This window comes from Vespula pensylvanica, chromosome 1 (genome assembly GCF_014466175.1).
Source record: "Vespula pensylvanica isolate Volc-1 chromosome 1, ASM1446617v1, whole genome shotgun sequence".
In the NCBI taxonomy this organism is placed as follows: Eukaryota; Metazoa; Arthropoda; class Insecta; order Hymenoptera; family Vespidae; genus Vespula; species Vespula pensylvanica.
The window spans coordinates 15648869-15662364 of NC_057685.1; the positions used below are offsets into that span (position 1 = coordinate 15648869).

The window sequence follows — 13496 nt, forward strand, 5'->3', positions numbered from 1 at the left end:
TCGCGCAATCTCCTTTACGATTATTAATTTCATTAGGACATCGATAGGAGCTGTTTCGAACTTGTCCGCCATTTTTCAAACGATAGGCCATTTCCGTCATTTGTACGCGCGGGAAATTCAAAACACATTTGATATTACTTATTCCATTCACAGATAATTAAAGGAGCCGATTGATTTTTTATTCTTTTGTCTGTAAATTTAATCTTGCGAAACTATGGGCAATAGAATCTATGTTATCTATGTATATCGCATCTGGTGCACTTCGTTCTCGAATAATTACATCGACATTATTAAAAATTTGTTTGGAGAAATCGTTATCATATAATAGAATTTGTGTTATAATTTATGTCATTTCCACGCGTTTCAGAAATACGAATTATGTTTGGTATTATCTCATTTTTCAATGATTAAAAAATTGATGGCTTTTTTAAAAGATAAAAACGATATACCAAGAGTCTTGCCGAAAATGATTTAGCTTGTTTTTCTCTTCTGTATAAGAACGTTTCTGTATACGGTCACGGATAGCGTATGCGCGATTCATAATACACTCGATACGCTTGCGTAACACGCGTACAAGCTATAATATGTCCGATCCGGTTGCATACCGTAATGCGTCGCACGAGAGATCCATCCAAATACTGTCTACAGTCGATTCTCACGAGTTTTTAACAATTAATACATAACTATTCAGCTATTATAATTATTGTATGCGTATATATATATATATATATATATATATATATATATACGATCCTAGATGCATGAACATTTACATACTTCACGTACAATTACGTGAAAAAACTCTTGAAATATAATATCGAAGTCTATGCATTAGCACACGTAGCATCTATAATGTATTTAGAACGTGTCCATTAGATTATACGTGTTTTGTTTGAAATAAATAAATCGTGGGTGGCTCGTTGACTTTATAAAGATAATTATTATACACCCAATCTAAAAAAAATCTCGATACGATACAATGTAGGAAAATGTGAGATTAACGAAGAGTTTATAGCAATAGAAAAATTTTCAGGTTCCATATTTAATGAAAAATTCGTATATTACGATTTTGAATTTATTCGATTTGATTGTTCTATATCCATTTTGAAGAAACTAAATCGAATAGTCTCAGTCCGTTGGTAATCCAATGTAAAGGATTATTATTACTATTATTATTATTATTATCGTTATTATCATTATTATTATTATCATTAATCGTGAATGGATATTTGTTACGACCTTGCTCTCGGTAAAGTAGGTGACCCTCCGATTTAATCGTCGCTAATTTCATTAGTGCGGATCGGAAGATGTGAGGTAGGGTGAGGAGAGGGGTGGTGGCTAGAAGGAAAGGGGGGAAGGAAACCCCGTGATTCTTGCGGAGGAGGAAGAAACGTGCTTATGCTCTTGTTGCGCTCCAAATACCTCTTCGGTTCTTTCTACCCACCTGCCGTGATTCTATTTCTTGTCATCCCACGTAGATTCGGTCGTGGAAAGCGACTAACTATAGGCCCTTCTCGGGAATCCATTTTCCACATTTCCCCTTCTTATTTTAAATCGTCGATCGATATTGTTTCACGTAATATCAAGAGATTCCTTTTCTCAAGAAGCACAAATAAAATAATCGTTGCAGTATCACCTAAAAAATATACAAGAAATATGATAAAATGTCACGTACGATCGTTTTTCTTTTTGGCGATACATTTCGTCACTTTTAAATTTCCCGCCTTTACAACATCCGCTCGTATCTCGATTTTGTACACTTATCGTCGTATTAGAATATAGGATAATAGCGATATAAAGTTAATTAAACAATCTATTAATATTGTTACGAGGTAATAAAGAAAGAATACATTGTCGAACAATAAGAATGACTGTCTTTATCAACTTTGAAATGAATCGATAAATCGCATTGCGAAACACACGAAACGATGTTAAATGTAGTACTACGTGAGAAAGAAATTTTTATTTCGTTGGAACGATCGAATTCGATTTTTGAAGTTTTAGAAAAAGAAAGGAAGGTTAATTTATAAAATAGTACATGAGCTTTCGTCAAATTCGTTCATAACGGAGAAATGAAAATATCGTTGACGTAGATCCGTGTTTTGTAGGTACCTGCTTACATACGCGTTTCCGTCCATCCGAATGCAAAGGAGAAAAAAACGATGTTGCTACTTACAAAGATTCCTATGGCACACTACCCGATGAGCCACCTCGCTAACGTACTTGATCATCGTAAGAGACCGACAAGTGTTTCAGTGCGAAGATGAGTGGGGTGATCGCTAACGGGTCGGGAAAAACTTTCATTCGTTTAAAGAGACTATCAGCTCCATCTATGTAGCAGAAGTTCGTGATTGATCGGTTTCGTCGGTAAAATTTCTGAATGTTATCTATTCAATAGAATATTTGTTAAGTGCTTTTTCTTTCTAATATTATAAATTAAATTATTATTAATCAAGAAATTATTATTTGTATTAAATAAATATTTTTGTTACGAAAATAATATTTACGTATAGAAAATCGTATTGAATTTGACTATGTTGTAGCTATAAATTGTAGTTTTTCAAAAAAGATCTGCTTATGATTATGATTTAAAATAATTTAATTGAAGTAAAAGATTCATAATAATTGATTTATAAGATTCGTTATAAAGAGTTTCTTTAGGAAATTCCATTATGAAAGTCTCTTTAATTTATTTGGAGTTACTTTCTAAAATTGTTCCACAGAGCGCGTCCATGAGTCATAGAAAGATGGCGGCATCTGTGACGACTTGTTTGAATTGAAACGGAGAAAAATAATTCATATGGTGTTTATATAAGTTATATTTGTGATTGATAATCTATATTATATGATCGAATATATTTATTACAATTATTTTTCTACGTAGTATAAGCTTGTTTTGCTCAATTTTGTGAATGACGTATTACACTTCGGAATTACGATAAGAATATGTAACGTGTTTTTTGGAATATGTTTATAAATTATAGTTATTAATAATATAAGTATATGATATTTGCATAGTGAAAATGACAGAAAACACAGGTACGTTAAATACTTATCCTTTTTTTTACATATTATATTTTGAAATGACAGTGTTTGGTAATTTCAATTAGTAACCTATATATTCAATTAATTTTATTTTAGAATCTGTGATATATCTTGTCCTTGTAGCATTTTTATGGGGTGTAACTAATCCATTAATAAAGAAAGGTGCAAGTGGTTTAGAAAATATAAAAGCAAAAACAAGCTGTGGTCAATTTTTTAAGGAACTTTATTTTCTTTTTACCAATGCAAAGGTTTCCGTTTTTCTTTTAATCCGCAATAAGAAAAACTATTATATTTTAATTGATCTTAATTTTTATTAGTACATGACACCATTCTTGTTCAATCAAATTGGATCTTTGCTGTATTACTTGGCCTTGCAAGGTGCAGATATATCTTTGGCAGTTCCAGTTTCTAATTCTCTTACCTTCGTGATTACCGCTGTGACAGGTTGGATCTTAGGAGAGAAGAGAGCGGAGAGAAGTAAGAAATTTACTATTGTAGATATTATCTTTCTATGAAGTATTTTATGCGTTCCTTGATATTGTGTTTCAGACACATATATTGGAATGATATTGATATTGATGGGAACTACTTTATGTTGTTGGGATAAATTATATACATTAGAATAATTTTCTTTAGATGTTATGTTGTAAAATAATGGATGATATGTTTTAGAGAATATTGCTTTAACCGGTGGATCAGAGAGATAACAAACAGATCTGTTTCTCTATTTTTTTACGAACAAAGCTTATTAGTTAGTAAACATTTATGATATACACAATATTATATGAGAGCCAAAATATAATATATACATATATACGTATAATATATTATTATCATACTGTTGTAATTTATAAAACACTCCTTAGTTTGTGATATCGTTTTGAAATTCTTTGAAATTATGATCGTTTATTTCAAATTGTTATTCATGTTACAAAATATAACTTGTCGCCAGAGTCCAATGTCTCCGTACATTTAATATTATTTTTCTTACACTTGTGTGAAGGACTAATAACTATGTTAATGGACAATACAAATTTATCAGTAAACCAATACAGACCATCCATATATCCATGATATTTACATGCAATCCTTAATGATTCATATGTACATACACATATAATTAGCACCAAATGGAAATGAAACTTATGGTGCAGATGACTATTTTTGTCACTGAGTAAATCGATCCTTTCAACAATATAACGGCGTATCACAGTACAACAGAAAATTGTTCTATGCTTATCATTTACTCTGTTGTCACAGTCAGTGTCGAGATGAAGTAATATAAGCAAAGATTCTCTCGCGTAACAAACTATTTTCCCAGATGAAAATCGTAGCCGTTGATGATCGTGATCATTTAGTGACAAATGGATGTTCGTATAGGAAAGATCTCGAGATTAAAGTATAACAATAGCAAACAATAAAGGATTAATATTACAAGTATATACATAAAAAAGCAGAAGAAGAGAGAAGAAGAAGAAGAAGAAGAAAAAAAAAAAAACAGAAAGAGGAGAAAAGTTTACATTAGCCTATGAACAAAAGAAATTTGTATATACGTCGTGTTTTTAAGTACGTGCTTGGCTTTTATACTTTTTACAACGCGACTCGTGAAATAGTTATTCGTATATAAAATATATTTTATATCGCTAATCGCATTTTTCATTTTCTTTTTTTTTTTATTTCATTATAGAGAATACGATCGACGATATCGGACGATATCCAAGAGAGTAAGATATTAGAGAGAAAATTTTGATTTATATTAAAAGTATAAAAGATCTATGCAAATGTAAATGGCACTCGCATTCACGGTAGTATAAATTCTTTTCTTCTTTCCTTGTTTTTATAAATTATACTACGCGTATATATAATATATACCGTTTAATTAATATATTCGATACCCGAATCGGAGAAAGAGGAAGATAGAGAAAGAGCACGAATTTTTTTAATATAAGTGCCACGTTCGTTTAAATATTTTCTTTTTTCGTTTTGATCCGATGCATTCTCTTCTTATGCAACAAATTTAAACGATTAAATTTGGTAGAGAGAAAGCTTTATGTGTATATATATATATATATATATATATCAATTTATTCGATCATTCATAAATTGTTTTCTTAAACTTCAACTTCAATTTCGAAATCGTGGCATGACTTCGTTTTTAAGAATCTTATTAAAAAATATTATTCATTCGGCTATCTTTCATCGAATCTTCGTACTCGCGTTTATCATTAAAGTTCAAATTCTTCGGGTTTTCATTTGTTTGTTAGTACCGATATACATATAAATTATTCATCTTTGTTACGTTAGAACAACAAAGTGTTAGAGATACTTTTTTAATACGATCAATTATCATAAAGAAGATAATAAAGTTTTAATGAGATTTGTAACAAGAGAAAAAATAAGTAAGGTTTTTAAACAATCATTAAATCGTATATTGTGTATTTTGTAATACGAATGCACGCATATAAAAGTCGAGTGTAGTTCCAAGTTTGTTCGTTTGTTCGTTTGTATTTTTCTCAAAAGATTCGATTCATACAAGTCTAATAAATTTACTGTGTTTAAATTGTTAATAGATTAATGTTATCTCACTCGCTCGCATTGTACGGTAATAGAATAAAGAGACAAGAAAAAAATGAAAAAAAAAAAAAAGAAAATAAAATAAAAGAACAAAGGAGAAGGGAAAAAAATATGTAAATTAAGAAACTGTCGTGTTCACGATCGCGAATTGGCGATGGATCCGACTTGTTAATTTTCAGCCGCTAACGATTACGAATATTACTTATGAAACTCAAGACTAGCATTGATCAATGGCCTTTTCTTTAGGCCCGGGATTTTTTGCTCTTTAGCTTAAACCATCCCGCGCTCTTGTTTGGATCACGTGGTACGGATGTTGACCTACTGAGCTCTGGCTTCGAGCTCACGCTCCGAGATTTCGTCGATAGCGATTCCGTGGAAACGGTCCTGTCCACTTTCTGCTTGTCCTTTGATTTCAACGTACTGCGATTGATCGTACCTATAAAAAAAAAAAAAAAAAAAAAAAAAAAATGAAAAAGATTAAAACAAAATCAAATTAGTTTATACACGAATGAATGAATTAGAAGTTATTAAACATTAAAATATTTCATAATGCCATAATATCTATTATAGAAAAATATTTTTGTCGCTGAATGAATATTGAGTGATTTTCAATAAAAAATATTAATGTTTCTAATTAAGAATTAGATAATTATTGTATTATTATCATTTCTCACCGGTTTTAGAAAGATTGTCTTTGCTTCGTCGGGCTTCTTTACCCCTACGACTGAGCGTCTCGCGACTTCTTTGTCTACGTCTTAAAGTCATCATTGGTTTTTGATGTTGTTGTTGATCATAATTGATTTCGAAAGGTTCCCTATAGTGTCTTGGTTTCCAAGGAGCTAAAACGCTCACACTCCTAGACACGGTTCTCGTGTGCGATTGTAGAGGTCGATTGAGTTCCTCTCGACTCGCTGCTCTACGTCGTTCGTTCGGTCCAGGTATTTCGCCGACTGTAAAAATTCATGAACTTTGCATTACCAGGATGAAAGTTGAACCGTTACAAGTAAAACTCGATTGAAGTGAATGTAATGTACATAACGGCTGGTAACTAACAAGCTGATCTATTATTAAATAAGATTTAATGGATATATATTGGACTAATAACAAATACAAATTTTTTATCGAATTGATTTGGTGAAAAGTGAAAGTATCGAGGCGACATATATATATATAATTGTAATTAATAAAAAAAAATATGCTTGAATTATGTAAATCTATTTATAGATATACGTATTATCTACAATCTTTGATTAGAATTATTTTCGAGTATAAAATATATCTAATTCGAAGTTATCCTATTTTTCTTCATACTTACTCGTAGTCGCATGCAAATATACGACAGATCTTTGCGATCTTTGGGAATTTTGGCTCTGTTGACTGCTATCACCGGTAGTACTCTCACCGGAAGAAAGAGCGCTTTCGGCTAATCTTGGTGGTTTCCTCGGTGGTGCGACAATACCGAGATTATGGCTCCTGTTCGAATTGCTGACATCACGTTTTGTACAGACACGCTCGTCGACTCGTTTGTTTCTAAAATGAATAAACTTTTTTTATTAATTCGTTGCGATATAAATCTGCCTATATATAATTTTCCTTCTTTTTTTTTTTCTCGTTATGAATCTCGCACAATTAGTGAATTTTTATTAATCTCAACTCAATCTTTTTTCATGATATATTCATAAAGAAAAAAAAAAAAAAAAAACAAATATTAATAAAACTGTTTGTCCTTTATAGAAGTGTACAAATAATTATGTAAAGAAATTATTGCACAGGCATATTTTATTATTTACCTGATATCACGGTTCGATGAGACCGATTCCTGATCGGTGTCGCCGAAGAAGCGAAGATTCTTTTGAACGGAAACTCGTTCCGGGGCGGACGATGCCTCCTCGTCCTCCGTTCCGGTCGTCAAGATCTCACTTTCTGGTATTCTTGGTTTCTTATCCACGCTCTGAAAAGTATACATATGCGTTATTATATTATAAATGAACGAACTAAAAATCATTATTTCGATCTAAATTATAAAGGCATAATAAAAGTTTAAGAAAAAAAAAAAAAAGAAACGAAACAATTTTTTTTATAGTTACCAAGAAGACAATTGACGAGAAAATCTGACTTTTATGGCCTTATTTTCTCGATGATTGTAAACAAAGAAAATAAAATAAAATAAAAAAATTAAATAAAAATGTAGAAAAAAAAACAAAATTCTTCTTTTATAGTTGAAGAAGATAATCGACGAGAGGATCTGGCTTTCTGTAGCCTCATTTTCTCAATCATTATAAAGAAAAGTAAAAGAACAGAAAAAAAGAATAAATAAAATTGAAGAAAAAGAAATAAAATCCTTCTTTTATAGTCTCGAAGAGGATAATCGACGAGAAGATCTGGCTTCTCTAGCTTCATTTTCTCGATCATTATAAAACAAAAATAAAAATAGAAAAAAAAAAGGAAAAAAAAACTCTTCTTCTATAATCTAGACTCAATAGTCTTGAATCAACGAGAAAATCTGGCTTATGTAGTCTCATTTTCTCGATCATTATAAAATAAAAATAAAAATTGAAGAAAAGGGAAAAAATTCTTCTGCTATAATTTTGACTCTATAGTCTTGAATCAGTGAGAAAATCTTACTTATGTAGTCCCATTTTCTTGATCATTATAAAATAAAAATAAAAATTGAAGAAAAGGGAAAAAATCACTTTTTTTTTCAATCTTAACCCTACATAGTCTTGAATCAACGAGAAAATCTGATTTATGTAGTCTCATTTTCTCTCAATATCATTATAAAATAAAAGAATAAAAAAATAAAAATTGAGGAGGAAAAGGGAGAAAATTTCTTCTTCTATAATCTCGATATAATAACATTGAATCAACGAAAAAATCTGTACCTTATATGTAGTCTCATTTTCTCTGCGATCGTTATAAAATAAAAAGAAAAGGAAAGAAAGAAAGAAAGAAAGAAAAAAAAAAAAGAGAAAGTAAAAAGAAAATCGAAGAAAGGAGAAGAAAATGTTCATTTTTTTTTTCTTTTCCATCTTTCTTTTTATAGTTTTAACTCTATAGTTTTTTGGAATCTTGTAGTTGAAAAAAAAATTTCCATCTCTTTAGGCTCTTTGTGAAAATGTTCGATTCGTTCATCGTTCGATAGATCATCCTGCATAGCCGAGATTCACGTGCACGCAATCATCTCTATGCAACTATCCAAGATAGCTTTAGGGTTAACCTCAAGCTACGATCGTGTTCCAAAGAAACGAAGGGAGGAAGGGAGTGAGGAAGGAAGGAAGGAAGGCAGGAAGGAAGGAAGGAAGGAAGGAAGGAAGGAAGGAAGGAAGGAAGGAAGGAAGGAAGGAAGGAAGGATCGAAATATCGGTGTGCCCGTTCTCTCCCTCTTGGGATGCTCGAGAAAGCTAAGCAGCCCTTCGATCGGCACTTAATCTCGCGATTAAATTAAACCACAGAGCGCGGAGTTAGATAAGCATTTAATCAAACCGGTAATTGGAGGTTGTATTGGTCTAATGGCCTCTGCTTCATACGGGTCCGTAGCTAACAAGGGAAGGATCGGATATGGAAACGTTTTCCTTGCTGTTCTCCTTATACCAAAACGTGTTGTTACCTTACTATTGTTAACAAGATTTAAGTATAAAGATCATATTCAAAGTTTTGCAAATAAATATATCTACTCGAAGGAACGTCGATATTATTTAAAAGAATAATTAAGAAAAGTAGTTTGAATAAATTTAAGATCAATTTATGAAAGTAAAACGAATAAATCAAATTTAAGTATAGACATATTAATTCTTTTTTTAATTTTCAATACACTCGAAAGAACGTAGACATTTTAAATAAATAAATTTCACAAGCTTCGAAGATCAATATGAAAGTAATACGAATACATAAAATTGTATATAAATGTTGAATAGAAAAGGATGATCGATCGATAACGAAGATTACAAAATCGTAATGTTTCGGAGGAATTTTTTATTTATTTCTTTTTTTTTTTTTAGAATTAATAAGACATTTTTAAGTTTAAGCTTCGGTGTATCCAACGAATGAATAAATTTGCTCCTTTATTTTTTATTATATCTCGTACACGGTAGGATCGCCCACTCATGAGCAGACTACGCCGGATTCGGATAAGGACTCGCAACGGACTTGTTTGTCGAACCTTGAAGAACCGCCTCGTCGCAAAGAGTTGACGTCATGTCCGGAAATATTCAACGAAGACTCGTTCTCGACGATTCCCTTAAACAGGTGCTACCACCTACGACGTTGCCTAATTCTACTTTTTCTAACTCTCTATTCTAATTTAAACGAGCGATCCTATATTATGACGTATGAAATAGCTTTTCGAGAAAAAACAAATATTACAATTACGAGAGCGCATTGATATTTTTTTCCTTCTATTGATAATTCCTTATTTGGTTGTTTACGTTCTTTGAAATAATAGGTCATATTTTTCTTTTTTTTTTTTTTAGAGATCGTAAGAATCTTTTAAGATCTGACACGTGTACGAACGTAATTTATTATATTTCTCGCGATCGTTTTTGTATTATGCGAATATCGAATACGATCTAATTTTAATTTAATCGTAATTTTAATTTTGTTAACTTTGTTATAATTTGAGTGAGTGATCCTATATTATTAAGTATTATTATAGTTTAGATACGTTCGATCGCGTACCTTGGTACTGGATTTATTTTTCCGTGACAGAGATTTGAACCATCCCTTTCTTTCAGCCTCTTGTCCTTGATTTTCTCTCGTGAGCGTGTTACTCGATTCGCAAAAGGAGTCCTCGTCTCTGGTAAGGGTACCGGTAGATCTAGAGAGCCTCGTTGGCCTCGATGGACTTGGACTTCCGCTTGGCGTGGATAATCGTCTTCGTTGACTATAGTCCTCCTGTAATGACATTAAATAATTAATGTATAAATTATATTCAAAAAAGTATATTAACAACAACAACGTACACGATATTTCTAAGTATTTCTTTAACATGTTACCGAATGACACCTAATACATTTTAATAGTTCATTAGAAATAAAATGAAGGTTCAATTTGATAAGTTGTAAAATGTTATAAACGTACTTATATTATCGAAACGAGCGATAACGTTTAATCGAAAGTAACATGATGGATTATTTAACGCTGCAAGATATGCAAAATAGAACGTTTTCCCCCTTACCAATCGATTCTAGACCCATTAATATGCAGTATATATCTAGATTTAGGATTCCCCGGAGATCATTAATCAGAGTATAATAATAAATTAGTCTCGTCTCTAATTTGAGAGTGTATGTCTGATAGATAACGATCGCTAATCTGGAAGCAGAATTTTTTTGTAAAATAAAATAAATCCTTGACGTTATTAACGGCGATTTATTTTCAGTCATTGATACAAAGTGGCTACCTAGGATTCGAAAAGCTCGACGATGAAAGAGTGGCACGTGCGTTATTAAGGGAGAGGGGAGAAAGGTGAGGGAAGGGGCTTGAGAGGCGGGAAGAGGTGGACAGGCTTTCGATAAGCAATATAATAACACATCGCACAGATTCGAGCGAGCACGTAGTACTCGACGCATAAACTGTTAAATGACTCACAATGAATAGCCCGTATCGCGGAATCATCTGCATAGTACAAGCCCTGTTCGCTTCCCTCGTACTCTCCATATATACGAGCAACAATATCCCTTGGTGGTTTCCATAACGAGTACATGCCAGGACCGACGACAACGACGAACGAGAAGAAAAAGGGAAAACTTACGATCTGTCTCTGTATGTGTGTGCGGGTAGGTGTCTGTGTGTATGGGTTTATATATATTTCACGTATGTCACGGTGTATACATATGTATTTATATGAGAGCCGATGTGAAGCGTGTACATTTATACGTGTATGTGTAGATCGTGACGTGTGGCTTCGTATCATACACGACGTATATGCGTGACGTGTGTTTTGTATTTATGTAGACGCGCGTACGTGTGTGTGTGTGTGTGTGTGTGAGTTTATGCGCGCTTGCGTGTGTACCTTAAGGGCATCGTGACCCACGCAGAGCACTGCTAACTCTTTATATACCGGCAGCGTGTGTTCACGCTCCGCGATTTTACTCTTCTCCGACCTTTCTCTCATTCTCTTTTCCTCTTATCCATCTATCCATCCCATCCATCCTTCTTTACTTCCTTCCTTCTTTCCCTTTCGCTTTCCTTCTCTTCTCCAACTTACCCTCCGAGACCGTTCGGGACTCGGCGTGGGCCTTCGAGATTGGGATAGGTCGTTTACTCTCCTCGTAGCCCGTTCTTTTCCCCCACCACCTGTCTCCTGCAGCACGCGCATCAGAGTCCTCTGCCCTCGCTCTTTCCTTCCCTGATGTCTTACCTTTGCACGATCCCTTTGACTCACAGTCCTTCGTTATATGTGCTACAGCGTTGATTTTGGTTTTTTCAACGATGACGTTGGTTTTGTTTTGTTTCTGCTTTTTCTTTTTCTTTTTTTTTGATGCGTTTTACGAATATGCGGTTTTTAAATCATGTTTTATCATGTTTGTTCCTCGAGTCTCTTTTTCATATGTATGTTTCATTTCATTAAGTAGGTAACATTTACTGAAACTTGATTTTTTTCTCGAGAAAATAAAAGAAAATTTTAGAGATAGAAATATAGGGTGGGTCGGAAATCTTTGGATGGGTTAATAGTTCTTGGCTTTATTTTAAAATTAATTTAAAAAATCAATTACTCGTTATCGAGACGTTTCGAGCTTGTAATTTTACAATCTGGAAACAAAAAGTTAGCTTGAGAAATGTCGAAAAAGTGTGATTGATATTTAAAAGTATCTAAAAACTTTCATTTCAAGCAGTATAAAAAAACTTTGTGATTTCAAAGTTGCAGTTATACATGGTTAACTATAAGTTCATATTATTTGCATTATAGGGACAGAAACGATCTAGAGAAATAAAAGTGACGATCGAGCGAAGTAGCGATTCGAGAGTTATCTTTCTCGAGTTGGCGAACGAGAGAGAAAAAAGAAGGTAAAAAAGGGAGTGGAAGAGAACGCGCGTACAGTGCCGATGGCATAAGAAGTATATAATAAGGGGGAATCACGGCGCTGTACAAAGGGGCATTACAGTAAGATCTGTAACGCGCAAAGCCGCAAAATAAACGAACGAGGCGTAATGGGCATCGAGAGAAGGTCGTTCTGGCCGATCCTTCGTTAGCGTATGCGCGCGCGTAACTGCGTAACTGCCAAACGGAATGTGTTAGTATCCGCTTGGGGAAAGAAAAACTGTGATCGTTCGATATAGGAAAAGAGAAAGAAAAAGAAGAAGAAAAAAAAAAGAGAAAAGGCACGAGAAAAAAGAAAAAGAAAAGAAAAGGAAAACCTCACGAGATTGTCGATAATTATACGGTATATAGAAAATAAACATTTTCATTATACTCTTTTTATCATCGTGTTATGTTGTATATATAGATGACTATAAAGATATGAATCTAGATGCCATGTAGACTTTGATGTTAGTTCAAAAGTTGTTTAAAGTGTATACTTAATGATAATGATATTTTTAATTAATTCGAAATCGATAATCTATAAGTAGGTAGGAGATTGCAAGGAGAACGTTGAAAAAAAATTAGATCAAATGTTTAAACGAATGAAAGAAAAAAAATATTAAGATCGTCGTAGAACAGTGAAACTTTGTGATGACGAAGATAGACAAGACAAGGCAAGACAAGACAAGACAAGACAAGACAAGATAAGACAAGACAAGGTAACGTAAGGTAAGTTGAGGTAAGGTAAGGTAAGGAAAGGAAAGGACGCATGTTCGCGCGTGCTGGCTTGCTTTTCGGTTCTTAGCGGCGCAAGGTCGCCCGCTCTCGTCCTGCACCGGTGGCAACCGGCACGTCG

The 13496-nt window shown here is 33.1% G+C and overlaps 3 protein-coding genes across 10 annotated transcripts in view; 1 reads left to right on the forward strand and 2 right to left on the reverse strand.

Annotated features, from left to right (window-relative positions):
• LOC122633422 (cytospin-A-like) overlaps nt 1-2294 on the reverse strand; it is a 31864-nt gene extending 29570 nt beyond the window's left edge. The window contains exons 1-2 of one of the 2 annotated variants that reach the window (XM_043821322.1): nt 2177-2294; nt 1445-1636 (exon numbers count right to left, since the gene is read on the reverse strand). The gene's annotated coding sequence lies outside the window, so the exon portion shown is untranslated. Of the gene's footprint in view, nt 1-1444; nt 1637-2112 lie in introns of both variants that reach the window. The other variant, XM_043821313.1, reaches the window with a different exon arrangement.
• A 454-nt stretch (nt 2295-2748) lies between these two features.
• LOC122630965 (transmembrane protein 234 homolog) lies at nt 2749-8896 on the forward strand. Of its 4 annotated transcripts, none has more exons than XM_043816101.1 (4): nt 2749-3039; nt 3142-3293; nt 3363-3522; nt 8762-8896. In XM_043816101.1, the coding sequence occupies exons 1-4, from the start codon at nt 3024-3026 to the stop codon at nt 8773-8775; spliced, it is 342 nt and encodes a 113-aa protein (XP_043672036.1). In that variant the 5' UTR covers nt 2749-3023; the 3' UTR covers nt 8776-8896. The 4 variants fall into 4 exon arrangements, with proteins under 4 accessions (XP_043672036.1, XP_043672011.1, XP_043672025.1 ...); XM_043816076.1 differs by lacking the exon at nt 8762-8896 and adding an exon at nt 3595-4523; XM_043816090.1 differs by lacking the exon at nt 8762-8896 and adding an exon at nt 3718-4523.
• Nucleotides 3932-13496, reverse strand: part of LOC122630950 — a 108352-nt gene continuing 98787 nt past the window's right edge. For all 4 annotated transcript variants that reach the window (XM_043816044.1, XM_043816034.1, XM_043816053.1 and 1 more), the window contains exons 4-8: nt 10294-10509; nt 7410-7570; nt 6935-7149; nt 6294-6569; nt 3932-6055 (exon numbers count right to left, since the gene is read on the reverse strand). In XM_043816044.1, the coding sequence (XP_043671979.1) occupies nt 5862-6055; nt 6294-6569; nt 6935-7149; nt 7410-7570; nt 10294-10509 (1062 nt within the window). In that variant the 3' untranslated portion in view covers nt 3932-5861. The remainder of the gene's footprint in view (nt 6056-6293; nt 6570-6934; nt 7150-7409; nt 7571-10293; nt 10510-13496) is intronic.

Coding starts and splice junctions, on each gene's coding strand:
- LOC122630965 (XM_043816076.1), top strand. Junction 3,294..3,362: donor TTCTTTTTACCAATGCAAAG/GTTTCCGTTTTT, acceptor AATTTTTATTAG/TACATGACACCATTCTTGTT. Junction 3,523..3,594: donor AGAGAAGAGAGCGGAGAGAA/GTAAGAAATTTA, acceptor ATTGTGTTTCAG/ACACATATATTGGAATGATA.